Genomic DNA, 26,391 nt, shown 5'->3' with positions numbered 1-26,391 from the left:
CACAGCTACAGACAAGTAAAACTCCAGCGAAGCAGTGCAGAATTCTAGGATTCTAGGATTTCACTCATGCTGTCATTCAATTGTGGAGAAGGAACTCAGCATCATTACTTTCGGGGTTGCCATACAGGTGCCATAAAAACCCAGAGTATATCTGGGAACCTCATTCCACCTAAACAGCACTGGAAGCAGACTGGAACACCATGTACCATAAATGCAGCTTCCCCTCTGCTTTAGTCCTCAAGCTAGAGGAGATTTCTAGCTGCTCAACTGCTAACCAGTTGCATGAATCTTCTTTAGAAATGCAGCCTGTTGTCCTTTTCTTTTTCCTCCCTTTCAGAGATGCAACAATTTGCAGACATGACCATCTCATTTCATGCCCTTGCAGTGATGTTGACCCCTTGGCTAACATCCCTTTCAGAATATCTTATTAAAATGCAGTAGCCCTTATACAAGAACTTTTTTTTCCACATAAAGCTCCAAACCATGATGTTGTATTTCTAATTATGCTTTTTCAACTATTTTTTAAAATGTGCTTTTATTCTAAGAAGTGTATGTAGCGTCTTGTAGAAATCCATAAACTGCAACAATTTCACATCAAGTTGCTAGAAATTACTATTCTGAAAGTCATTTGAAGACTAGTTATGCCCTGTTCGACAAATATTAGGATTTTTCCACATATTTTGAGCAAGTACATATTTGACCTAGAACAGATGTTAGAGGCAAATGCGCAGCAGCTTTCCAGTTATCCTCCTCCCTTTTAATGGATGTGCAGTCCTTGGGAGTACTTGAAATTCAGTCTTTATTCCACTATTGCGCTTACTAAGGGACTTTTTGGATAAATAACTATTCTGTTTTCTTCCATTAACTTCTGTAGCCCTAACCCAACTGCCATAGACCAGCAAAACTGAACTACATAGGGGTACTACATTAAAGTACCAGATTTACCAAAGCTTTCTGTTACCTCGATATTTAGGGTAAAATCCCCTGCACTGCCAAATTTATTCTAGGTGGGCTGTCGGAGTAACATGTCTGTCTATCCCATCCTGCCCCGTAATGATTATGGTTTTCCCCAGAAAACATAACAGACATCTTAGATGAATAAACTGATTTTATTTAAATAAAATTACAGGCATATCTTGTCTATTATACACTACCATACAGTTTTTAAAAGACACCAATATTTAACAATAATTTAAATTCTCTTGAGAGCAGCTACCTTTTCTGAGTGGTATTTGCAAACTTGTCAGAGTTCCCTCCACTCATTCAATTCCAGCAAAATCAGACACTAGTGAAATGCCAACAGTTGTACCCTTTCCACCATACAGGCACCCTCCTGTTCTTGGACATCTGTTTTGAATAACACTTGAAAAGACTGAGTCAGATGCTCTGTGTAATGAAAACCCACCCTTGAAATGTTTGTTTCTGTCCTTTGTGGTACATTATGCACAGAATCCCACCTATATACCATATATATATAACACTCTATATATTAAATGCAAATCCAAGAAACTGCTCTTTCTGTAAGACTTCAGGACCTGTTTTATTTGCATTTCTTCAAGTCTGGTAATACAAAGCCACCTTCTCTTATACAAAGAGAGGTTTTGGAAGCAGTACATCCTGTAGTTCTTGGTAATAGACTTTACTCACTTCCACTTTAGGCTTCTTTTAGAGGCACCTTTGCGAAGCAAAGCAGCACCACAACCAGCTGGTGTGTCTGGTGGTCTCTGATCATTTACATGGAATTCAGCACAGGGGAACATGAGGAGATGCAGGAGATACCTCAGCAGGCTGACTTCTGCTAAGGATCTCTCGAAAGAAAACAAGCAGACAGACAAACACTGTTGAAATAACATCCGGACATGGACAGGGACAAAGCTGAACTCATGAGGCTGAGGTGGTCCCAAGAGGAAAAGTGGCAGCTGGTGGCTCTCCTGGCCGTTAAGTCCGAGTACTGGCACTTTCTGCTTCTGAAAAATCAGGATTTTGCTAAACAGCTGCCATATTCACAGCTCGCTCAGGTGACTGAATCCCATGAGGACCTGTCACTTTGCCAACAGATTCTGGCTCATTGAGATAGATTTTAGTAACATTCCCCAGGTTCTCTTCCATAAGTAACCATCTTCTCCATTTCCCAGCGCTTCAGAAGCTTTACACCCCAGCCATGTAGCGCAATGAGTGAGTACTAAGTTACAGCTGGGTGCAGTGATATGCTGCATTTGCCCTAGGTAGCCCCGATGCTATTAGCAGTCAAGCTCCTCAGCAAACTGAAGGATCCTTCCCCTTATGCCCACAGAAAATTTGATTTTAATGAAACTGCAGTAATGAAACTCAAGTCTTAGATTTTCAAAGGGAATTAAATATCCATCCCTTAAGAGTTTACAGTAAAACTGTTGCAAAAGTGAGAGCTACAAAAATGCCATACTGATACCTAGTCTACAATGATGTCCTGAGGCACACTTTGTTAAAGTCTGCCAAAATCTCCAAGGCACTTCAGAGAAAGATAGTGAAAAGGAGCAATCAATAAGAAAAACAGTAATATTAGGACTATGTATTTGAAGTTTCCTAGTTTACATTTGTAAACAGAGAAAAGTCAGGGAGCCAGCTAGATTTACATCCTGATGTAGATTCATATAGATAATCTGACACTACTTTTAAGTGTCATGACACTTGGTAAAGAAAGATCTAAAATAACTCAGAAAAGGACCAACTGAACTCTTCTAAAAAGACATATCAAAACGCAGCCATGTCAGCACACTTTTTTTTTCGTGCTTACGATTTCACTTTAGTCTAGAGATATAGCACCTTAATATTTGTACAGTATTAACCAGGCTTGTCACCAAAAATAAAGCACCAAAGAAACTTGCACTGCTTCTGTCTATGAGGAGAGAAGTTCTTTCTCCTTCAAAATAAATGGCCCTGTTTATTTTAGAAAGGCACTGGTAAGCCTGATGTTCTAAAATTCAGCACTAACAGCACATGCAGCCAACAAAAATTCTCTTTGGAAGAGAGGAGACAAAAGGGAAAATCTTATAAATGAAGTAAAATAGCTTTAGAAAAAGCATTTAGTGCTATTTTTTTTCTGAGCCCTGAGATCCCCTTCAGCTAAAAACTACGGTTTTGCTCATCTTTTCAAGCAACCAGCTTACCACAATTAGTAATTTTATGTTACTCACTCTTCTGGTGAAACTGGAAACTGGAGGGGCCAGACCCTACAACTCTCTCTTCCAGAGCCCAGTGTTACATTCTCTCAGGAGAATATGGAAATAGCAGAATAACAGAACAAACACTTCTGCAGCACCAAACCCAGTATTATTTGAACAGAACTACTGCATCAGCAACTAGAAAATAGTATTTTTAGGTGGAATGTTCTAAATGCTAGAAGCTATTTTCCAGAATAACTGCCTCACCACAGCTAACCATGCATCATCGCCCATGACCATCAGCACATCTCCTGTCATCAAGCCCCTGGAAAACTGAGCATATGCTGCCCTGCTGCTGAAGCCCGGTTTTATAAGATATCAAGAGAGTAAGAGCCAGGCTGCAGGAGTTAGCCCCACGGGGGCAGTGTGCTTACACACTCACTCTTCTGCTGCCTTCTGCCACGTATCAGTTATTTTGCTATTGCAACTGTTGAGGTTGGAGCACGTCCCAAGTGAGACTGAGTGCTGGAGAGGGCACCCCAGGCCTGGCTGCAGCTTTTCCAGTGGGAAAAATAAATGCAATTAAACAAAACAAAACAAAAAAAAACAAAAAAAAAAAAGGAATTTTTTTATTATTATACAGAAAGCAATAGCACGTGGCCAGCTGGGCACAGAACAACTCTGAAGGAAACCTCTGCCCTCTCACTGATCACTGTTTTGCATTGTACAGATTGCTCAGCGTTTGTGGGAAGAGGTGCAAACCCATCTCATCCACCTCACAGTTCAGTATCACCTAGTCCAGATCCAGGCACTGGGTACAGATGTATATCTGCCCCTAAACCTTGTTGAAACTGCACCAAATCCCACCTAAGGGAAGGAAATAGACTGGGGAAACGAACTGCTTTTTTGGCCAGGGGCTGATGCAGGACGACTTTACTGGAAAAGAAGCTGCTCTGTGTGCTGGGGAGAAGCAGGGTCAATGCACTGCCTTTCAAAGCCAAATGATAGCAAAGAGGCAAGACTATCTAGGCAAAGGAGGGAACTGTGGTGGTTTTCATTTACTGTACAACCCTCTGGTCCTCCTGCAGAAGTTTAGGAGTGAACACACAGCACACTGTTCAAGGAAATGCTGAAGGGCTTTGCTGTGAGTAGTTCTTTCCACTTAACATAAAGCCACAAGCAAAGATGTGAATTTGTTATAAAAGACAGCTGCAAGGCTGTGATTTTGTATGTTGTTCTACTCTCTTCCAGGTCTGCAGATTTGTTTATGCACTATGCTGTTTGCAGTTCAACAAACGCACTTATTTGGACACCCTAATTGTGGAAACAAAACCATTCGTTCAGCAGCAGATGGAAAACATTTTGCTTAGCTTTTAATGAGTCTAACACACAGACTTGGTAATGCCACCTCACTCAAGTCTGAGCATGTCTAATATTAGTCTATTTTTCACTGAGGCATGTGATAAGCAAGGTAATAGTGGAACCAAGCTTACCCTCCACAAATAAAGATCTAACTTGTCGACGTAGACAATTCTTAGGTGATGATATTTCCATTGCAAGCTGTACTGAAGAGCAAATAAGACGGTAAACAGGTCAAGAAATGAGGTATCAGTTAGCCTAATGGTAGAGCGGACAAACTAGTTGAGCCATATTCATACTAAATTTCATCTTCTGACTCCTGATCTCGTTCAGATGTTTTCAGTAATCCCATTTCCATGGACTGGGACTGCTTAATCTTTGACCGGACTGCCCTGGAGGAAAAAAAGAAAAGAAAGGCTTGTCATAAATATTAGGAATCAGACAGTGACTCAAAGACTAGCATGGCTGCTTTTAGAAGGTAAAAAACTATTCAATGCTTGCATCAAATCAGGGTGTTCAGATGATTGTTTTATTAAAACCTGTAACAGGCCACTGCTGAAGACACCATGAAGAGGATCAGGATCATTTTTACAGCAAAGTTCACATAGCAGTCAGAATTCCGTCATGATTAGCATTGGGATGCAAGGAAAAAGGCTATCTTTAGAAATTAGAGGATGAAACTGGCTAGTGAAAAAAAATCAGGTCTGGTCAAAGGAAAGTACTAGCAGTGAAACCTGACCAATCAGCTTCAAGTCATCAAGCCAGTTGTTAAATCCACTTGGAATTGGTAAAGACAAGCACTGAAAGAGAGAAAAAGGTTTCCCCAATTTCTAACTCACTGCAAGTTATACAGTTACAAATGTGGAAGACCATCAATGCTAGAAGCATTATTCTATCCAAACTGTATTTGATGAACATTTTTCTCCTTTCTACTGAAGTAACTAGTCACATTTTCCTCACTGGTTATCTATAGCTAATTTCATTTTACTTTCCAAGACAATTAATTACTTTGTGGAAACTGTTTAATTTGCTGGTAAAGTCTTCCAAAAATAAAGCTCCTGTTAAACAAACAGGTCTCCATAGTTTTAGACAGTTTTCAGTTAACTTACCAGCTGACAATTGTGTAGTTCACTGCAAGTATAAGAATAGCAAAAGCATAATGCCAGCAGTAGCACATGGTCAGGAACATCATATTGGTATGATCCATTTGGTTCCACTCTGGGCTCCCATTTGGAGGATAAAGAACAAAGCCAATCTGCAATAAAATAAAAGATATTTGGCAGACATCGTGATGTGTATGCTATGCTGTATCATATACTATGCTACCCAGCACACAGCAGACGTTTCATTTGCTCATAGTGCTGATTATTAGAAACAGATTTGCAGTCATACTCAGATGGGATGGATAATTTCACAAAGCTTTGTGCAGAAATGCCTTTGAAGACACAGAGCCAGTTTCAGATTCCCTCTGCTCTTGCTCAGAGAGTGATCAAGTGGTCCAACAAGGCTCAGCACAACCAGAACCACTTATAGTAAGGAAAGGGGATAATTCTCAGCCACGTTTTACAAACTACAAACTCATCACTGTGCAGAAAACCCACCCAGCCACTTGCATGTATTCTCAGGAATGTGTTAAACAATTCAGAAGATGAATAATAAATCAATAAATAAAGGCAAGCCCTACATCTGCTTCCATCTGGGAGAAACATCAGGTTTTGAAATAAAGTAAAAATGCAGCTTCCTCACCCAGGCTACAAACCTGTGAGAAATATATAGCTGATTTGCTTAGCCAGAGCTGGGGAAGACAAAATTCATATAATTCCAAAAACTAGAAAATTAGTAACCCCATGGCTGGTGAGGGGTCAGACCTTACCAGCACCACTCCTCTGTACTATATGACCCTCTTCAAAGCTCAACCAGTTAGTTGAAGATTTGGGAGCTGGGAAAAGGGGGGAAAGGAAGAAGGAGGGGAGGAGAGCATTTTGCATTTACATGCTGAGAATTCAATGAATGAAGGTGTTGATGCAGAAAGAAAGCTCCTTTACCTTCTACAGATCTGTCATGCTGCAGCCAGTATGTGGTTTTTAGTCACACATACGGTTGAAGTCTAATGTGGGTGTGAAAAAAAAAATGCACTTAAATCTTGTATTTTTAGTTCTTCAGCTTTTACTTTGAAACAGAAAACACACTGTCTCTGGAGTTAAAATAAGAACTTGTTTTAAAGTTCAACTAGATAGACAACAAAGAATAAAAGAGTGTAACTAATTCCTCTTTTGTAAAGCTTCTTAAATCAGTGAGGAAATGTACAAAAAAAAAAAAAAAGAAAATAAAACGCTGAGGGCCGCAGCTCTTGAGTTCACTTATAGAAAAATACTACCGTTTAGGAGGTCTGTCTTCCTGCCAAAGCAAGTATTTAAATGTTTGATTTGGTGCTGAGTGTCCAGTTCTCCTAAGGAACAGCAAACGTTTTTATTCATCGTGTCTGGCCAGCACATAAAAAAGAGAAGGCTGTCTAGACATGCCGGAAAGAAAAATCACTGTAGTGACCTCAGTTCTCCACTATAAGATCAAACTCATGGAGTCACCAGCACTCCTATTGCTCTGTTACAAGTTTGCAACAATTTATGAGATTCCCTCTAACAGCAAAGGGATGCTATGAAATATTCATTAATCCAACAGAATCCCCACATAAGCCAACGGATGGCAGCTACATTCTGAAGAGTCGTTGCTGGACAAGTCCAAAACGTACAGGCTTAAACTGTTACTTCCCCTGCTCACGTGCTGGAACATGGAGAAGTTATAAACTGTATAGTATTTGATTAATGGGAATTGGGAGTTTAAATACCTTTTGAATGTAGGTTACCACTGTTGAAATGTTTTTAGAATGTACAAAGAGGCAACCTGCCTCAGCGCATGAAAAATCATTTGCGCCTTCATTCTTCTTCATGGCAGGGCAATGGAGCTGCTTGCCTCCGCTTTACCATTCTCCCCTGGGCACTGACCACCTGTTCCCACAGCAGCAAACATTGCAGGGCTGTAAAATAGCTGCCATTTGGCTTGCAGATTTGGATAGGATGTTACAGAGATCAGAGGGGACGTTTAATGACGTTTAGCAAGGGAAAGCTCAACAAAACCACCTTATTTTTTGTATTGATTCAAATAAAAGACAGCAGGAGTAAAAGGGCCTATTGTCTGTAAAATGCCTCTTTAAAGGGACATTAATGGTTTGCTGTTTTCCATGAGTCCTTTGAGGTTTGTATTTAAAAGGCATATTACATCAGCTTTCAAACACCTGCAAAGGGGTAGATGACTAATGTTGGTGAAGGAAGACATTCCCAAGGCAAAGCAGTGACCCACCTGCCAGAACCAGCTGCCTTGTAATATGCATAGGCTTGTACGGAGCATCTCGAGTACAATACTGCCACGGAAGAAAACTTCCAGAAATATGCAAATAGCACCTCCAAAGATAGCATACAGCAATAACTGATGAACGTGAATATCCAGCATGGCTCTCCCATGAAGGTGGTAGCAAAAAAGAAAACCTGGAATAAATTAAGTGAGTAGTTTAAGAAGTGTAACAAGAGGGATATCTTGTGCTCACAGAAAGTAAAAATTGAGTATGTCATAGAATCATAGAATCACAGAATCACCAAGGCTGGAAAAGACCTTCAAGATCATCCAGTCCAACTGTTCACCTATTCCCAGTAGCTCCCACTAAACCATGTCCCTCAACACGACATCCAACAACGTCTGTATTGTAGTTCCAGTGTGTGACTGCTGTGCAGGTAGAAGCACACATGCTGGCAGCATACTCTCTCTGTACATACACTGAAGCATATGCCTGAGCTACTGTGCACTTAACTAAAATATTCTCACAGCACTCATATTACTATCTCAGCAGCTTAGGAAAGCAGAGGTGAACCTGTGTGTTGCAGGACCAGGCTCTTGGACTACAGTGTGGACAAATCCGTATCGGTTTAAGGAAAGCCAGGAATGCTTGGGTGTTTTTTTTTTTGAAGGTTTCAGGGTGTCTAATGCTCATCTCTCATAGATCTCATTCTCTAAGGCTGATTTGAGAATCCCAGTCAAAGGGCTGATAGCTGAGTGCCAATTTCACAGGCACCTCTGCAGGGAGAAGTAAACTCACCTTCAATAAAAACTGCTAAGGAAAGCATCATCCTGTCCATGGCTACTGGCAGTGCATTAGTCCCATGAGCCACAATATCAACCAAGCCTGAAACACCGTAAAAGAGATACATGGTGGCATGCTGCCAGTTCATCAAGTGATCCCAGTGCTTTTCCTCGTAATTATACAACTTCAGGTGAGGTCCGTCAGGAACAAACTGCTCAGCCACCATTCCTGCACATGAAATGAGAAATATTGCTATTTGTCCCAGTGCTTAAGATAGAGACTAATGAGAAGGCTTTTTATAAACAGAGGAGGCACTAATATACACTAATGCAGCAGCAAAATATCAGACATCTGGGTACAGTTTCCTGAAGTCTGCTCCATGCGATTGCTGTGTTTTCCTTCCTTCTTCCCAGTTCACTCATTCCCAGTAAAGTTTCTAAGCTGTTGTGTAAATTCAAATGGAGGCACAGAGGCCTCAAAGATATTAATATTCTATACATTTTCAGGAAAAAAGGCAGTGGGTGGAAGAGAGGCAAAATAAATTTATTTGCTGAGGGAAAGACCACAGAGGAGCTCAAGCATATATTAAACATCAGACAATCCAAAAAGGAGAAAGCCACAGGAAGCCAGCCTTTAGCTCCACTCCTGATGGGCCTATTTGCATCCTGCAGTTCCCAGTAGTGAAAATGGACATGGCCGTTATTTGCTTTTTCTTCTTCTTTTTATTTTAAAACAATTGTTATTGAATACATTTTTCAGCTGTCTTTCCCAGTGTTTAAAACATGAGTTTAACACATGCTGAAGTTCTCAAAAGAAAGACTTCCCGCTTCAGTCCCTGCAATATGTAGGATGGCAGAGTTCAAACTGTTAGTTCAAAGGAGATCTTTATGATAAAACCATAAAAGGAAAATCCTTCCGCTGTGCAGTGCTATTAAAGGTCCCATGAGGACATATACAGAGTTAGTATTTGTATTGCTACTCCATCATTTTCCTTGCTTTGGCCTCTTGTTATCTTGCTAACTGAACAGTGCTCCAGAAAAGGGAAAGGAGCTTTAGGATACTTTATATCATCAATTAAGTTTGTGAAGAGTTTGGTATGCATCAGACTTTTCAGTCACTCCAGTTATTTGTGTTGTTTAGTACAGCATGTGCCAGCATCCCTCTGTATAAGGAGAGATATTACAGAACTAACACAGAGATTTTTCACCTTTCTTTCAAATTTTCCTAACACAGAAGCAGCAGTTTTCAATCCTTCTGCTGCTTTAAGTGCTCATCCTTCCCAAACTTTCTCATCCACGTTTTTTACTGGAATTGAAGTTACAACAAGTTAAGCTGATAGGTTTTCTTTCCACTGGATTTGTGTTTTACTTGGTTGTCTTCTTCTAGACACTGACTGGGACATTGTAGGAAAGATGCCCTTACCCACACCTCAAAGTGAACATTATTATTCAGGTTTTGATAATTTTTTAAAGCATATTATATTGTAATCATAACATCACTTCAGTGCTGATGTATCTCAACTGGTACAGCTCCCAGAGGGGACAGGAAAGCAATAAAAAGGGTTTGGAATAACACACGGGGATAAATCCTGGAGTAGACACCAGGGAACTTTGAGATTTAATGAATAGATAGATAAAATAGAGGCTTAGTAATAAAAATCACAATCTTTTCCAACTTGAGGCCTACATATGCTGAGCACCCATGCCCCTTATTTAGTTTACTTCCTCAACAAAGGCAAATAGCTGCACACTCAACACCAGTGCTGCACACTCAGATCCAGACAAGGCCTGATACTTCCAAGTCTCTGCACAGCCCTCTGCACAGCCCCGTTGGTATAGTGTGCAATATATATATACTTTGCCTCAACATGAGAAACAGGACCCCTGGCACCAAGAAGACCTGGAGTTCATTCTTTCTCTCAGTATTTTCACTTTTTGGTGGTGTTAATAAAATGTTATCTGCATTTATACTTTATATCAATAGCTCTGAGGAGCCTACCTGACATCTGAGAGCTGGCAGGCCATCTGAAACCATTCATAGCAATGGGCTGGAATGGCTGGATTTAAAAAGAGCTAAGCAGTGCCCTATTGCCTGGTACTAACAGGCTGCACATGAGGGCCTCTCACCTAAAATACCTTTGCTCCTTCCCTGAAGCAGTGAGCAGCACATGGACACTCAAATGGACCACATCTGAAGGAGCCAAGAAATCTTTCAGAAGCTCTGGAAGTGTGCTATAGATGGAAACCACGTCATAGTCATAATGATGTAATTATTAATGGATGCTTCACTAATTATTTAACACATAATATCCAAAGGACAAGGGGAATTAAGTAAAACACCAATTCTGACCCAAATGTCTATCAGAAGACTCCAAAGAGCGCCTCACTTTTTTTTTTTACTGAGCAGAACAGTATGTATCAATCTGCTCCCCCTTTTCAGAATGGCATCCTCTCCTGAACCCAAGACAAAAAATGGATCAAGAAACCCATTCATGATGCTATCCTTCCTGCACCACTAATTAAAAGCAAAACAAAACAATAAGTCAACAACAAACAAACAAAACAGAACAAAATACGTTTTGATAGAAAACAAGCTTTGGAAAACAAAAACAAAAACCTGTTAAAAAAAACAGCCTTTTGCATTTTTATTTTCTTTGGCAACTCTGTCCATCTTACCAATCAGGGCGAAGACAGCCTTGATGATGCCCTCAACAAACTCCAGGCGCTGAAATCCTGCCCTGGAGCCCAGGTAGCAAGCGCTTTTGTTCTTTCGACAGACATACTTCAGGGGGTATTTCACTGACCACCACAGGCCAAAAAGAAGGAAAAAGCTTCCAGGGAGTGCATGGCCTTTGAAATTGCCCATGGTTTTCTACTGTGCAATACCTGAGGGTAAAAAAAAAGAAAGAAGCAGACTGATTATTGGAATAGTAGGAGAATTCTGTGGGTTGTCATTTTAACTGATCTCTCTGCTTCGATCAGAAGAGTGTAACTGAAATAAGCACTCACACTATTCAAAAATGGATTTGGGTGCTTGTCTCCCCTGGCTGTTCAAGACATGCAGCCAGTCTCCTAAGTTTCACAGCTTTGCAGATCAGGACTGAGTGACCCAGCTGCAAAGGTTCTGACCTGAAATGCAAAGCTGGCAGCTGACAAGTTAAGACAAAAAGCAGTTATCATGTACAGTGGCACGCTGTTGGTCTCACACTAGCAGAACACACAACACGAATATTCAGAATTTGGCTCCTTCACCTTCAGAGCATTGTATGTTTCTCTGCTCCACAAATCAAGATAATGCATGACAGAGGGGAAAATGTACTGTGTACAGATCTCATGGGTAACCACTCACTGATACATTATTGTGTAGTTCAACCCAGATGCCTCATGAGGATTTACAAACATCAAGTGGTGAATGATAGGTAAATTATGTACCTCAGCTAGCCACATTTGCCCCATCAAGTACACTGAGTTGAGTGATAAGGTATGCTTCATCAGTGTCACACAGATGTTTAGTGGCAGCATCATTAAGAGGATCTAGTAATTGGGGTCATCATCCCAACTTCCAGGAGAGTTAAAGTGGATCCAGTAGCTTCTTCATGAAAATTACAGCTCTAAGATCAGACTGCATTTTTTCTTTAAGCTTCTATAAGCCAGATTACAAATTACATCGTGACTCAAAGGCACACAAAATCTCTGCATAGATAACATGTAATCAGGTATAACCACTCAAAGAGAATTAGCAAAATGTGCTTTCTTTTATTATTGTTGCTTACTTAAAAATCTCATTACCACACTACGCCAGAGCCATCCGGCCATCAATAGAATACAGAGGATCTTTTTTTTCTTTTCAGTAAGTACTTCCTATGGTCAGTTCTGTGTAAGTAGTTTTAAACTGTGGCTTGTGGGCCACAGAGTACTTGCAGATGGTTCACGTAGTGCTGCCTAGTCACGTAGTGTGAGCCCACTCCTATTTCTGGAAGACAAATTCCACTTAAAGCGTTATTTTTCTATTTATTATTTTTAGGAAGGGGAAACTTTTCCACATACACAGGTCCTACTGTTGCCAAGACTACTATGTGGCTGCAGGAGGAGAGGTGACCTATACAGCCACAAAGGAGAAGGGAAAAAAACAAGAGTATTTCACTCTCTTCTCATTAAGAAGAAAAGTAACAGTGATGGAAACATCCACAAAACGCTGAGTTGAGCTCTAAGCCCCCCAATGCTCAGTACATCACTGATTCAAACCAGCCTGCTGGGTTTTTACCTGCGTGTTTTATTGGGTGTCTGCAGGCAACAGCCCTGTTGCTCTGTTTGGTTCTTCTAAAACCAGCTGACCCAAATGGCATTGATGTCTTTTCAAGATATGTCAGTTTTTTTCCTTCTTTGAATTAATATAAGAGGAGAGGCGAATGAAACAGCCTTTCCCCCACCCTGTGTCTGTACTCAATGAACACCATTCATTAAAAAGGTTTTTTCATTAGATATTTTATTATTCATCACAGGTGCATAGCATTCCAAATGGAAAGATGTATTTTGCACCACTCATCAAAGCGAGACACTGCATTACAAAGCTAAATGAAATCTATGGAAATCCAACCTCTGGAAGATCACAGCTGCAGTAAGTTCAAAGAAATAACCGTGCATTAGTGCAATTTGTAGTGCATAGTATATGAAACGTCAAAGGTAAGTCTCAGTCAGTAGATTGAGTTCATAAATAACCTAAGTCATTTGGAGCTCTAATACTCCAAGGTTTGTCTGCCATAAATCTGGGTTATCCATCAAGATATTCTGTTCAAAACTATTCAAAACAAGGAAAGGAAGAAAATAAGGAAAGGAAAAAGGGGACAAGAATGATGCGTGCAGCAGCTACTTCATATCCAATGAAAATAAAACAGAACCAGAAAAAGAATGACTACTGTAAGCAATACAATTGATTATTACTAGTTTAGGGGAGTGAAATCTCCAGTCTGAGTTCACTCAGAGATACAGGGACTTGTTTGCATATTTTATCCAGAAAGACATACATCAGTTCTGCCAGCTGCACGCTGTGGGCTTTGTATAATACCAAGGGCACTGTGAGGACCCACAGAACCTGGCAGGATGAGAAGTGTACAGCCATGGCAAGCTGCTGCCTTCCCTGTTGTGGGGACCAGAGGGAATTCAGCAACCCCCGTTGCAGCCCATCCCAGTAATCAGTCTGAGGGTTTATTTTCACAGAGTCTTATCCAATAAGCTAGCAAATAAACCACAGAAGAGCTGATGTTGTGAGGCATGCATGTCCCACAGCTTCTTCCATCCTCAGTGGTGCCAGGGCCAAAATTGCTGGCATAGCCCCTTCTTCCTAAGTGCTACAGACACACTCTCATCTGCCAACCCTTCCCTGGAGCTCAACACCTGCCAGGGATGCAAGCAGAGGGATGCCAAGGCTGCCCTTCTCCTGGACTGCATCAAAGGAGAGTTGGCCAGCAGGGAGAGGGAGGTGATCGTCTCTGCCCTTGTGAGGCCCCATCTGCAGTACCGTGCCCAGGCCTGGGGCCCCCAGCACAAGAAAGACGTGGAACTCTTGGAGCGGGTCCAGAGGAGGTCCACAAATATGATCAAAGGGCTGGAGCACCTCTCCTATGAGGAAAGGCTGAGGGAATTGGGCTTGCTCAGCTTGGAGGAGATAAGGCTCTGGGGAGACCTCGCTGTAGCCTGCCAGTACTTGAAGGGTGCTTATTACAAGCAGGAGACAACTCTTTACTGAGTCTAATAGGGATTAGGATAAGGGAGAATGGCTTTAAACTTAAAGAAAGGAAATTCAGGTTAGATGTTAGGAATAAATTCTTTACTCAGAGGGTGGTGAAGCACTGGCACAGGCTGCCCAGAGAGGCTGTGGATAGCCCATCTTTGGAGGCATTCAAGGCTGGGTTGGTTGGTGCCTCGGTCAGCCTGAGCGGGTGGGTGGCAGCCCTGCCCACAGCACGGGGTTGGAGCTTGATGATTTTTAAGATTCCCTCCATTTTATGGTTCTGTGAGTCTCACCCAGGACCCAGTGGTCCTGTGGTGCCAGGAGAAGAGGAGGAAAAGACGGATGGCAATGGTACAGCTGTCCAGGTAGTTTCCAAATTCCAAACACTAGACAATGTTTCTGCAGCTGACTGGAATAAGGAATGAGAATAATTTACAGCTGCTTGTAACTGCAAGACACATTTTTTTCCCCACACGTGAGCTCAAAGTATCATTTTTCTAGCAGTAATCACAGAAAGTTTTGCACGATTTAAGCCTTTCCAGAAATCACATGCTGGGTGGTATTGCAAAAGTATTTTTACACTCAAACTTTGCCAAGCAAACACAGGTTGTCGATGGCAGCCCACAGATTCCGCTTCTAACTATAAATGCTTTGTGTACCCTGGGTGTTCATTCCCCAGCTCAGGCTGCACCTTCTTCCTTGGGGTCAGAAGAGAATGTGGGGATCAAGAGGGAAGGAGGGAATGAGCAAGCCAAGCATGCAAGAAACGGCATGCATTTTCCTGGGTATTGAAAGCTGCCTTTCTAGCCTCAAAATTATCTCACTTATGCTAGTAGAAAAATAAAAGAAAGGTGAAAAACGAACCTAAAAAAAAAAAAAAAAAAAAAAAAAAAGATTCAAACATCCCCTGACTTTTTTGAGAGGAAAGCTTCATAGCTTTTACAGATTTCACTCAAGATCTCTTGAGGATGCAGTGTGGGGACTGAGCATAACTTGGAAACTGTATGGAAAAGTAAGCAAAACCACTTGGCTACTGCTGCTCAGTCACTTTCTATACTAGAAGTAGACAGATATGCTTTTCTTCCCTTCTCCATTTAAAAATCCAGAGCCTGGGGCAGGATAGTCTGCACAGGACCAGGCTGCACGCACCCACTCAGTAAGAACCAGCAGCATGCACACAGTTCCCTGCCTGCACATTCTTCTGTCACATCAGCATGCCCTGTAATTTCCTGTGTTTATCAGGCCCTGGAGGATGTTGAAGAGGACAGTCAACCAGAAACAATCTTTTCCCCCAAATGACAGGAGTTATGAGGCCACAGACTCACTCTTCTGCAATGCTGCAGAACTGTGTGATAACAGAAGTTAAAACAGAATATGAAATGTTAGCAAAGTTACTGCAGTGGTAAAAATAAAGTGTTTTTTTTTCCCCACAGATTAGGAAACAGAGTGTGGCATTTAAATTATTTGAAATGGTGTTTATTCATCCACAGTGCCCATGGTAATCAATCGTTATGTCAGTAAAAATAATGCACACTGATAGGAGAAGGAAATAACACGTTGCTAGATACTTCCTAGTCAATGCATAAATCCTGATCCCACAGCTTCTAGTGAAAACTGAAATCCACCACATTCTAATGCATCTGACGTGAGCAAAACCCCAGAGAAATTTACTTGAAAGCGAAGATGCATTCACAATGCAAGTGCCTTTTATCCTGCAGCCGTTAAACTGCAAACATTATAAAGGGTCATGCTGATCTGGAATTATCTGTAATTATTATGTTTGCTGTATACAATACTGATTTCATGTCAAGACTAAAAGCGTTTCAGCAGCTACAACCCCAGGTTCCCAGATGGGATTGCTATCTCAAAATTAAACTTATGCTAAGTATTGCATATATGAAAGCAGCACTCGAGACTTCTTGAAGTGTTCAAAAAACAACCCTACAGCCTTGATAGATGTGGTTTAAGGAGTCGGAAGATAAAGAATTTTAGGTCAAAAAAAGTGTTAAGAGTAGGTATCTTTGAAATCCACAAGAGAATTCACACCTTTCTTGAATTTTCAGGCCCAGAAGGTAGGGATGAAAAACAGAAGTCCCAAAGCTTCAGTGATCAGAAGTCCATATACTGACCTTAGACTGGAGGAACTCCAAGCTAGCATCCCTCACAGGGCTGGGCTGAGCCCACAACCCAAACTACTTTGTGTTTTTAGTAACTCCTGTTTGACAGCAGCTCCTCCTTCCACAACACTTGTCCCTCTCAGCCTGAGTGCTCTACGCTGTGTTTTTTCGCTTCTCGTAACCCTCCATTTTTTGGCTTTCTTTTCCTTCCTCTGCATGTCTGTTGACTCTGTTTCTGCTCCCATATTCAAGCAGTTCATCTCAGGGGTTACCCGGGGACAGTAAACATGCCGTAACTATCTTACCATTGGCTCTCCACATCAGAGCACTACTTCTCTGGGGATATGAAACTTTTAGAATCCAAGACTGCCAATTTGATCACACATAGTCCATTATTTCCTAGCACTGCTTGCAGTTAAGTGTAAAACAGCATGAGTAGATACTTCCCTGCTTTCTCTTCCCTCATCTCTGCTCCAATACACAGTTCCTCCTAAAGGATCAGACTCAAACCATGGTAAAGACATTGCTCCTGGATCCCCTGAATAAAAGACTTTTGCAGAGTATAACTCATGGGTGTCTCACATATTGGCTTGCCTGGGCTGCAAACAAAATATGTATGTTGCTCTGAAAGTAATGCTTCCTATTTATTTCCATAAAAACTACAACAAACATAAAGAGGAAAATAACACTATTAGATAGAGAACTTTCTCAACAACAAAACATTATTTTTCAACATAGCCACCACCATTAGCTATACATCTTTGCCATCATTGAACAAGAACCTGCATGATGTGCTCATAAAAATCACCAGTGGAGGTGATCCGCTGTCACCAGTGCTACAGCACACCACCCACCATCTCACTGTGCTCACATCCACTGTTTGGTCTTCATCAGCATTCACAGCAAGAGTCAATGAATGTCAGTGGGGGCCATTTTTTTTCCACATGGAGGAATTTAATGATGCACCTTTGCTTCATATGTACTCTCGTGTCAGATGTCACTCTGTCAGACTGCTCCTTTGCTGCCATCTGTCACACAGCAACAAAATGTAAGGGAATATTTGTGGGAAAGTTCAGCCTCTATTGCAGTACCACCAACATCCACCTCTGATGTGGGCCAACATCATAAAATAGGAGGCTCACAAATCTACATATTGCCAAAAGCGATAACATGGATAAGGTGCGACTGAAGCGAGGAATATCTTTCTTTAGGTAAGAGAGTGCTTATGAAAGTCCAGTAGAGAGATACGATCAAACTTTTGAGTTGAATGTCTGATTCCATTTGAAAATGTGCAGATAGTATAATTATGTTGACTAAAATGGAATTGCAAATATACCAAAAAATTGATAGTTTTTTCAGCACTCTTGAAATCTATTCTTAAATCCCTGTACGACAACAGAAGGTACGTCTGCATATTATTTGCTGTTCATAGGGATGTGTTCAGCACTGCACTGTGCCCCATGTTTCAGTTTCAGCCCAGACAGTGCTGCTCACACAGTGCTGTGTGGTTGCTGTGAGTGATGGGTGTGTGTCCAAAGCTGGGATGGGCAGTGGGGCAGAGCCACTGCCATGGTGGTGTGGCATGGAGCAGCTGGAAGGCAGGATGGGCCAGGCCATGGGCTGCTGGTTGGACATGCCTGCTATAACTCCTGGCTCTTTGTAGTTCCAGGTGTGTTTACCTACATCCTCGCTGCTTCCTGCTAGACATGCTAGAAAAATATCAGGAGATTAAATGTTTGTTGGATCAGCTGGAGATTTAGAGCTGAAAGCCCAGCTCTGGAGAGGAAATGTAATAAAACAAGATTTGGTTTATATTAGCATCTTTTCTATGGAACTGCTCTTACAGTACCTTAACAATAGAAAAAGGCTTCAGCAGAACGGTGTAAGAAGACAGCAAAACAGTCAAGGCTTCCAGATCAAGATAAATATTTGTAATCCATACTAGTTACCATCTGGACTGTGAAGAATCCTGTCTTTGGTGCTTAAATAACACTTCACAAATTGCTAGAAGCTGCTGTGATGATTTACGTTTCCAAATACCTATTGAAGAAGAATCCATATTATTAAAAAAAAAAAGGATATTGAGAAAATTTAGGGCTTGAGCGGTCCAAGAAGGTATTTTCCACCTGCAAGTATGCTAGGTATGAAAGAAAAGAAAGTGAGGAAATCTTTGGAGAAGAACAGATTTTCAGGTATCAAAGACAGGGCTTAGTATGATTTATTATCCTTTTGCTGCAGGGATTGTTCCCTTATGGTAGTGAGCAGTTACTGGTGGGAAAGGCATTAAGGTAGCACTTCATTTTGTAGTACTAGTTGCTAGGGTGACCAAGGGCTTTGAATGAAAAACTGGAATGAGAATCTTACTAAGAAGACTATTTTAAAGAATCACCAAACATGGTAAGCAGAAGTGTCATGTACTGTGAATGCTGGTAGGCTTTCATCTGAAGGATAGAGTCAAGCAGACAAAAATGGGATGGAGCTGACATTAATACATGCAAGAGTACTAATAAGTTATGGACAGTGGCACAGGTGGGACTCAGTTTTCATACCAAAACACCACAGCCCAGCTCAGCCAGGCTCTGCAATGCTCAGCATGGCTCCGAACTGGGCACCAAGCAGGTGGCCCCCAAAAGCCGAGCTCCTCCTGTACCCTATAAGGGAGGAGACTGGAGCACAGTGGCGTGTGTGTTCTATGTGCTGGCTTCTCATGGAAATTGCTGATTCCTGTGAGACACAGCCTCTTTTTCCTGCATGCTTCTGAAAGTATTCCGTTACGCGATTCCTCACCTCCAGCCATCCTGCCTGTCTGTGGTGTATATTCAGGGGCTTCAGCAGGGAAAGGCAAACAAAGTGATTTCAAATATGTGTTTAAATCTCATGGATTCGGACTCTGTAATCAATGATATCTGAGAGCATGGGGCTTGCAGAGTTGTGTTATGATACAAAGAAAAAAAAAGATAAAAAGCTTCCTTGTGAGTAATTCCCATAAAGCCAAACAAGGGAGTGGAAGGTGGGATTTGCATCAAGAGCTTTGCCTCTGCAGACTTGCCTTTGTACCTGGAAGTTTTCTCTGTAAGCCATGAAGAGATGTACTGCTTGTCACAAGGGCAACCAAATAGACTCTACCCACTACTACAAATGCCTCTACCCACTACTGCTTGGGAGAAACAGGCTTTCAACACCAGAAACGTGGATGCAAAAGAAAAACACTAATGAATGAGTACTGGCAAGGTAGTCAATAACATTGGTAATATCTGTCCTAGTTATCCCAGCTGGAAAAATTACAACGCCTCACAGAAACAGGTACAGGTTCTCATTACAGGATCACCTTCATTCACTGGATGGGAATCAGCCAGAGCTAATGCAACATCATCAGGGAATGTAATGAGTCCTTCATAATGCAAAGGTACAGCAGCAGCAGCCCCCGCTGTCTGTCAGCTGGCAGTGGAAGTGGCACAAGCAGGGACATTGATGCAGGAGTTGTGGGATCCCAACAGTCCTGCAACTCATCTAAAACGACTGGCATTACAGATGCTACACTCTGCATCTTAGAAATGGCTCAAGTGTACAGTCACGTGAAGAGGTTTTAAGAATTTTGCTCATAGAGCACTAAAACATTAGAGCAGGTCCTAATTCAGGCATCACTGGATGAGAAGGGACTGAGGGCAACTTCTTGTCATCCAAGGCACAAAGCAGTCCCAGCACGCAAAGTCTGGCTCATGCTGAACAGTAAGAAAGGAATGTGACAGTGCCGTGCTACTCACTTCAGAAACAGATTTTTTAAAAAAGCAGTGTCATTTACAATCCCTGGTTTTAGGAGCTTGCCTGACTCCCACCAAGTCAGAGAACATCAAAGTGACCACTGCTGCCCACCACAGCAGTGCGTGAATGCATCCAGTTGCACCTCAGAAGTGGAGCATGAGCCAGCTGACAAGAGTTCTAGCACCAAGAGCTGATCCACGTTGCCCAGAGAAGCTGTGGTGCCCCATCCCTGGAGGCAATCACGGCCAGGCTGAATGGGGCTTTGGGCAGCTGAGCTGGTGGGGATCAACCCTCCTGCCCATTGCAGTGGGATTGGAAGCGGGTGCGCTTTGAGGTCCCTTCCAACCCAACTATCCTGTGATTCTATGATTTCTGTCTTAAGCCTGAAAAGCACAAGTCTTAATTTTGTGCCGCCACGCTGGCTGTCTGCAGCACCGTAAGATGGTATTTCCAGGCAGATTCACTGTGCGAGAGCAAACAGAGAACGGCTCAACCAAACACTGGCATAATTATTCACACTGCTCCTCGAGATTCATCTGGCTTCTCTGCTCCTGCGGATACTTCTACCCATGCTCTCCACAACTGAGAGAAATCTGTTTGATTTACCCGTGTTTGTAAAGAGAAAGATACAGGAAACGTCCACATAAACAACACTGAAAAGTTGCAAAAAAATTTTGAGCCAACTTTGGAATAGTAACAGCAGTCAGTGATGAGTTTTCATATCAGATAGATGCTGAATACACTCCTTTTGCAAATGACAAAGTACTTTTGGTGATGTATGGAATCGCACATGCTGCAACTCTAAGAGGACAACAAAAATAGCACTAAAAGGCAAAGCAAACAAAGTTACACACGCTAGAAAAATCACACAAGTCTGAGCTATATATGTGCATAGTAATCCTCAAAGAACCCGTTCGAAATAGGAAAAAAAGCATACTTTTTCATGTAGTTCTACGTTCAGTTCCTGAGCTCTAACATCTCCAAAAGCCATTTCTCAGAAGGACAACGCAACGCCGGATACCCAGTCAGCCTTAAGCGCTGTTGGGCGAGCCGATCGCGATCCATCGCCGTAAAACCGAAACGAAACGCAGCAGAGGCAGAGCCTGGAAAAGTTTTCCCGAGCTTTGCTCCGTTTCGAAAAGGAACCGAGAGGCTGCGAGAACCGAAGCGCGGAGCACCGCTCCCTTACCTGCGCCGCCGGCTCCCGCGTTGCCCCTCGGCGCCGCAGCTACCGGCCCGGGCTGCCCCGCGGGAGGGCGCCCTGCAGCTGCCCCGGGAGCCGGCGGCCGCGGGGGGGCGGGCGGGCTCCTCCCCACAGTCCTCGCCCAACGCCGGGGGCTTCGAGGGAAGAGGGAAGGGGCGGCCCCGGGAGCTGCGGGCGTGGTTGGCGAGCCCGCGCACAGCAAGGGGGTTGAAACTAGATGATCGTTGTGGTCCTTTTCAACCCGGGCCGTTCTATGTTTCTGTGATTCTGTGACCAAGGTTTTCTCCGCGAAAATAGTCACTCGTCGCTGTAGCTCCTGTAATTACACAGGAATGTATGGCAGAGCCCTGAATCCAAAAGAAGAGTGTCCAAAAATACTGACAGGGTGATGCCACAACTTGTTTACAAATGTCTTGCCATCACAAACGGTGTTACTGACGATGCTGAATCAATCACATCATTCTGGTGCACCTCTTGCACTGCCAGCTCAATCCTCAAATCTTACAATCAGAAAAATCCTCCTTCGAGACGTTTGCCAGGAGGCTGTGACAAACATGTATTTGGGCTCTGATCAGCCTTCCTGATCATTCCCACCACAGCACCAAGCTCCTGTGTTGGCAATCTCTATGGCACCTGGAATGGCCAAGCAGAATGTTCCCTCTAAACTGTTAGCTGTATCTGGGACTAAGCACTGAGGCTCCGGCAAGTCCCCTAAATTTCTGCCACGCACCATGTGAAAGCTTTTTGCCTAAAGGAAATAATGGGTGAAATTAACTCCATGTAAAGATTAAAGCAGATTAAGAATGCATTCTTGTTTGAATCATAGAATCATAGAATGGCTTGGGTTAGAAGGGACCTCAGAGATCATTTAGGTCCAACCCCCCCTGATTTGCACTTCATCTTCTCAACCAGCTCTACCCTGTTTGTCTCTTCAGTATCTAGTTACACTTTCACTCTCAGATAAATAGTACTACAGCAAATACCCTTCAGCATCTGGCAAGCAGATGTCTTTGCAAGTTGGGTGATGTCACCAGTACAGAGAAAGAGCCAATGAATATTTTCCAGGAGGACCACCTCTCTCCAAACAAAGCTCAAGAACTCATCTTCTGTGACGGCTGCTGCTCCTCCTTTCTGGTATGAGCAACTTTTGCAATTTGTTTTTTTCATTTTTTTATTTTTGACAGCAGAATGCATCTCGCATAATGGCATTAATTCCTACCTAATGGATACTCTTCTTTTGCAAAAGAGTTTCCAGTTGGACTGAACTGAATCAGCAAATGAAACTCATGATCTCATAATTGCAATTATCTCTTTACCCTAGGTTTGATGTGTTTGTCTTAGCAGTGGAGAAAAATCACTTCCTGGGATTCCTCATTTCCATCCATTATTTAAATGACATGAAAGTGATTCTAAGTAACAATTAGTATCTCCAGTGTCAAAAACTCCAATTACAAAACTCTAACTGGAAGGAAGTCCTGCAGGGATTCTACATATCTATAAGGATGACTGCAATGTGCATTAAGGTAATCACAGAGAAGTAAGTGTGCAGTACTGTTAGTGACTACAGGAACAACAGAGCATTTGTCAGAGTTTTTTTAGAAAAGACCAACCAACAAGAAATCAAGGATTAGGATGCTGTTCCAAATGCATGATGCAAGCCTGGCACAACTGTGCCCTCCTCTAGCTGAAGGAATAAGAGCATCTACTCATTTCTGAAAGGGTTCAGAGGTATCAGGCTCTTATATCCACCACAGCAAGAACTTTCCTCTGTACTTTGCCATTTGCTCACTGTCACACATTTGTGCCTCAGTCCAAACGCATTAAACACAAATTAGAGTTACACATGTTCTAGGATTATTTTCACACTGCAATTTGACCAAAAAGGCTCACAATAGCCCTTAAAGGCATCAGAACCAGTTTCAGCCTGGTCATTTGAGGCACACAGCTCCTTCAGCCACTGTCACCACAACCACAACTTTGTATTTCCATTTTCTGGGCAGCCTGGTCTAGTGGTTAGCGACCCAGTACGTAGCAGGGGGATTGAAACTAGATGATCACTGTGGTCCTTTTTAACCAAGGCCATTCTGTGATTCTAACCCTGCTCTCTGAGCTGGTTCCTTCAGGGCTCTAGTAGCTGCAGGCCATGTCTTTGACCTTTGCTCTCTCCCTTTGGGCAGCTGCCTTCATAGCTGCCTGCCTGCAAGGAAGAAGGCCTTGTCCCAGCATGACTGCAGAGCAGACATCTATGCCATCCCAGCCCTGCACGGCCTGTGTACCTCCTGGGTCTGTTCCAGTCCAGCACAACTGAAAAAGATTTCTGTCTGAAAACAACCCTGAAAGCTTCAAGCCCAAGATTTGCTCTCTGTCAGCATCTCTGTACGAGCATTTCTAATTTATAGTGAAGGAAATGTAGCATACAAGTGTAGCTGATACAGATAAAGCAATCCGTCTCCAGACTGCACAGAAAGTTGAACAAATAGTTCTGGTCTTGCAAAGCACGTGTGGCAGTTGAATAAGGATCAAGTTCATACATTGGCTATGCCTTAAGAAAAGCAAACATTGACATTCTCTTTTCATTACAACTTGTTGTGAGCAAAGTAAATGAGAACTGAATACAAAGACTCATTTTATAATAGCCCAATTTTCAGAGGCATGCTAGAGATATTTGATCTTGTATGGATTGAGAAGACACTGATTTCAATCTGTAAAGTTTGAAAAGGTTTCTAGGCCTAATTGTGCCATCAGTAAAACATGTGACTATGATATACACAGCATTTTAGAAAATATTGGCTTTAATTGTTAGTAACTGTGTTGTCGTTACTGTTTGAAGTACTTTTCTTTTTTACATATTGCTTGTAAAATTTTGTAAGAACTTTTTTGTTCTATTTTCGAGCCTGTGTACTCTCTGGGTTTTAACCAGCAACTTGCCAAGCTCACTTCTACCATATACAAATGTATACCCCCTTATGAAAGCCTTCCACATAGAATAATATGCAAAAACAACTATTGAGAAAAACAAGTAGAAAGAGGAAATGTCATCGTACCCCTACATGCATTAACAAAAGAGCTGCAGTGACTGCAAGTGAAAATCTGAAAAAATCCATAGGTCATGTGTAATTGGCACTGTTTCAAAGTGCTTATAATCCTTTGAACTGATCTAACAATTTGGCATGTGTAATTTAGTGCAATAAAGTCAGAAATGCCAAACATGCTAACAGTAAGAATTTTCTGTAGACTTCTCCACTTCCATGTATTGAAGATTCAGAATGGAGGAATCTGGGAAAAGCAGAAACACTGTAAGAGAACACTTTGCACATCCTGAATATTATACTTCTCGTAATCTCAGTACTCAAATATTGGCATTGACACTGTGAGCTGTGCAATTGTGTTCTTCTACAGCACAAACATGTATGCAAACAGTGATCCCTATCTGAACTTCACGGATAAGGAATCTTTGCTTCTCTTGTCATAAAACTGCTGAATGAGACCAAACATGATTTCTAAGGCTGCAGAAATTTGAAAATCAGTTCTAAGAAGAATATTTCTGATTGGATGTGTCTTGGCTGATTGGATGTGTCTTGTAGCTGAATTACACTCCCAGTAAGCAGAAAATACCTTTATGTGCAACTATCATGGCAATTCCAGTGTCAATTCCGCAAACTCATTTCATGGTTTTAAACTACGATGGGGGAGGTTTAGATTAGATGTTAGGAGGAAGTTTTTCACTCAGAGGTGGTGACACACTGGAACAGGTTGCCCAAGGAGGCTGTGGATGCCCCATCCCTGAAGGCATTCAAGACCAGGCTGGATGTGGCACTGGGCAGCCTGATCTGGTCGTTGGCAACCCTGCACATAGCAGGGGGGTTGAAACCAGATGATCATTGTGGTCTACCCAGGCTATTCTATGACTCTATGATTCTATGATTTCTTTTCACTGCTCTTCAGCTCGCAAAGCAAATTATAACTCAAAGGTAATGTCAGACGAGGGAGTTCTCATCTATTTTACTCACTCAGGGTCAAATACCAGGCAAAGCCAAAGTTTATCAGTTGTTGCAGAAGCTGGGATGTGGAAATACTAGACAGGACTTTCAGAAAACAGGGGATATTCTGTCAGCTAATAAAAGAAACTAAGGTTATGGAAAACTAGAAACTGTCCCAACCACTGTTAGGTTCCAGCAGTAAAGGCACCCAAGAAAGTCTTATGAAGAAACCAATGGTTCTGAATGCCACACAACTCTCAGGTTGTATGGTGGCAAGTAGAGCCTCTAGTCACATACAGAAATGTAGGCAAGGAAGTGCAAAGACCATCTTCATTCCCAAACACTGTCCTTCATTTACACTAAATGAGGCACTAGCCCTGTGGGAAAAGTAGTATGCAGTCAAATGATTAAATCGTGTCACATAACACGTTTCACTGGGGGAAGAGAGAGGGGGTTGGACTAAGCTGTAATCTGGATTTGTCTTGTTCTTCAGAGTTTAACATTGTGAACCTAATGGTGTTCCTTCGACATTTTTTGTGATGCAGTTTTGTCTTCCTCATTGTTTTGCTAATTTCTGTTCCCTCTGTCTCTCTGACTCATGTGCTGTTCTCTGCAGGTAGGTCGGGTGAGTCAGGAGGGAGGGCTAGTGGGGGGAGGGGGGGGAGCATATGGGGTGAGCAACACTCTGGACAGAGAATCTAGGAAGGAGCAGCAAGAGGAGAAAACCTGCCAGCTGAACAGCGATATGAAAAGCACCAGCTGCAGCCCAGACTGTGGAGAAAGCGAGAGAGAGGTGCTTTTAGTGGAGAAGGAGAAAAAGCAAGAGGAATAGTATGGGGTGGAAGGTTTTTGTGGAGGGAGGACAAGCTGGGAGATCAGAACCCTGTGTTGCCATGCAGGTGTTACTTCCTGTGGTCTGTCCTTAGCTTGTCTGGCTTGCCTTCAGTCTCCTTTGTGGCTTTTACAT

General features: G+C 42.3%; 1 protein-coding gene across 3 annotated transcripts; it reads right to left on the bottom strand.

Moving 5' to 3' along the window:
• Positions 1-1,112: 1,112 nt before the first annotated feature.
• On the bottom strand, positions 1,113-21,533 carry TMEM45A (transmembrane protein 45A). Of its 3 annotated transcripts, XM_048944754.1 has the most exons (7): positions 21,430-21,501; positions 18,328-18,518; positions 11,307-11,516; positions 8,647-8,859; positions 7,857-8,041; positions 5,609-5,754; positions 1,113-4,891 (listed from the first exon to the last, which is right to left on the bottom strand). In XM_048944754.1, exons 3-7 carry the CDS (start codon positions 11,494-11,496, stop codon positions 4,798-4,800), a joined length of 828 nt encoding a protein of 275 aa, XP_048800711.1. In that variant the 5' UTR covers positions 11,497-11,516; positions 18,328-18,518; positions 21,430-21,501; the 3' UTR covers positions 1,113-4,797. The 3 variants fall into 3 exon arrangements, with proteins under 3 accessions (XP_048800711.1, XP_048800693.1, XP_048800703.1); XM_048944736.1 differs by lacking the exon at positions 18,328-18,518 and having other exon boundaries at positions 21,430-21,533; XM_048944746.1 differs by lacking the exons at positions 18,328-18,518; positions 21,430-21,501 and adding an exon at positions 21,178-21,417.
• Between the last annotated feature and the right edge of the window lie 4,858 nt (positions 21,534-26,391).

The sequence above is a fragment of the Lagopus muta genome, chromosome 1, assembly GCF_023343835.1.
Source record: "Lagopus muta isolate bLagMut1 chromosome 1, bLagMut1 primary, whole genome shotgun sequence".
Lineage (NCBI taxonomy): Eukaryota > Metazoa > Chordata > Aves > Galliformes > Phasianidae > Lagopus > Lagopus muta.
Note: the sequence above shows the minus strand (reverse complement) of the source record. Positions and strands in the feature narration are given on the sequence as shown.

Coding starts and splice junctions, on each gene's coding strand:
- TMEM45A (XM_048944736.1), bottom strand. CDS start 11,496: ATGGGCAATTTCAAAGGCCATGCACTCCCTGGAAGCTTTTTCCTTCTT. Junction 5,755..7,856: donor AAGGCAGCTGGTTCTGGCAG/GTGGGTCACTGC, acceptor ATTTTATTGCAG/ATTGGCTTTGTTCTTTATCC. Junction 4,892..5,608: donor AACTACACAATTGTCAGCTG/GTAAGTTAACTG, acceptor TTTTTCCTCCAG/GGCAGTCCGGTCAAAGATTA.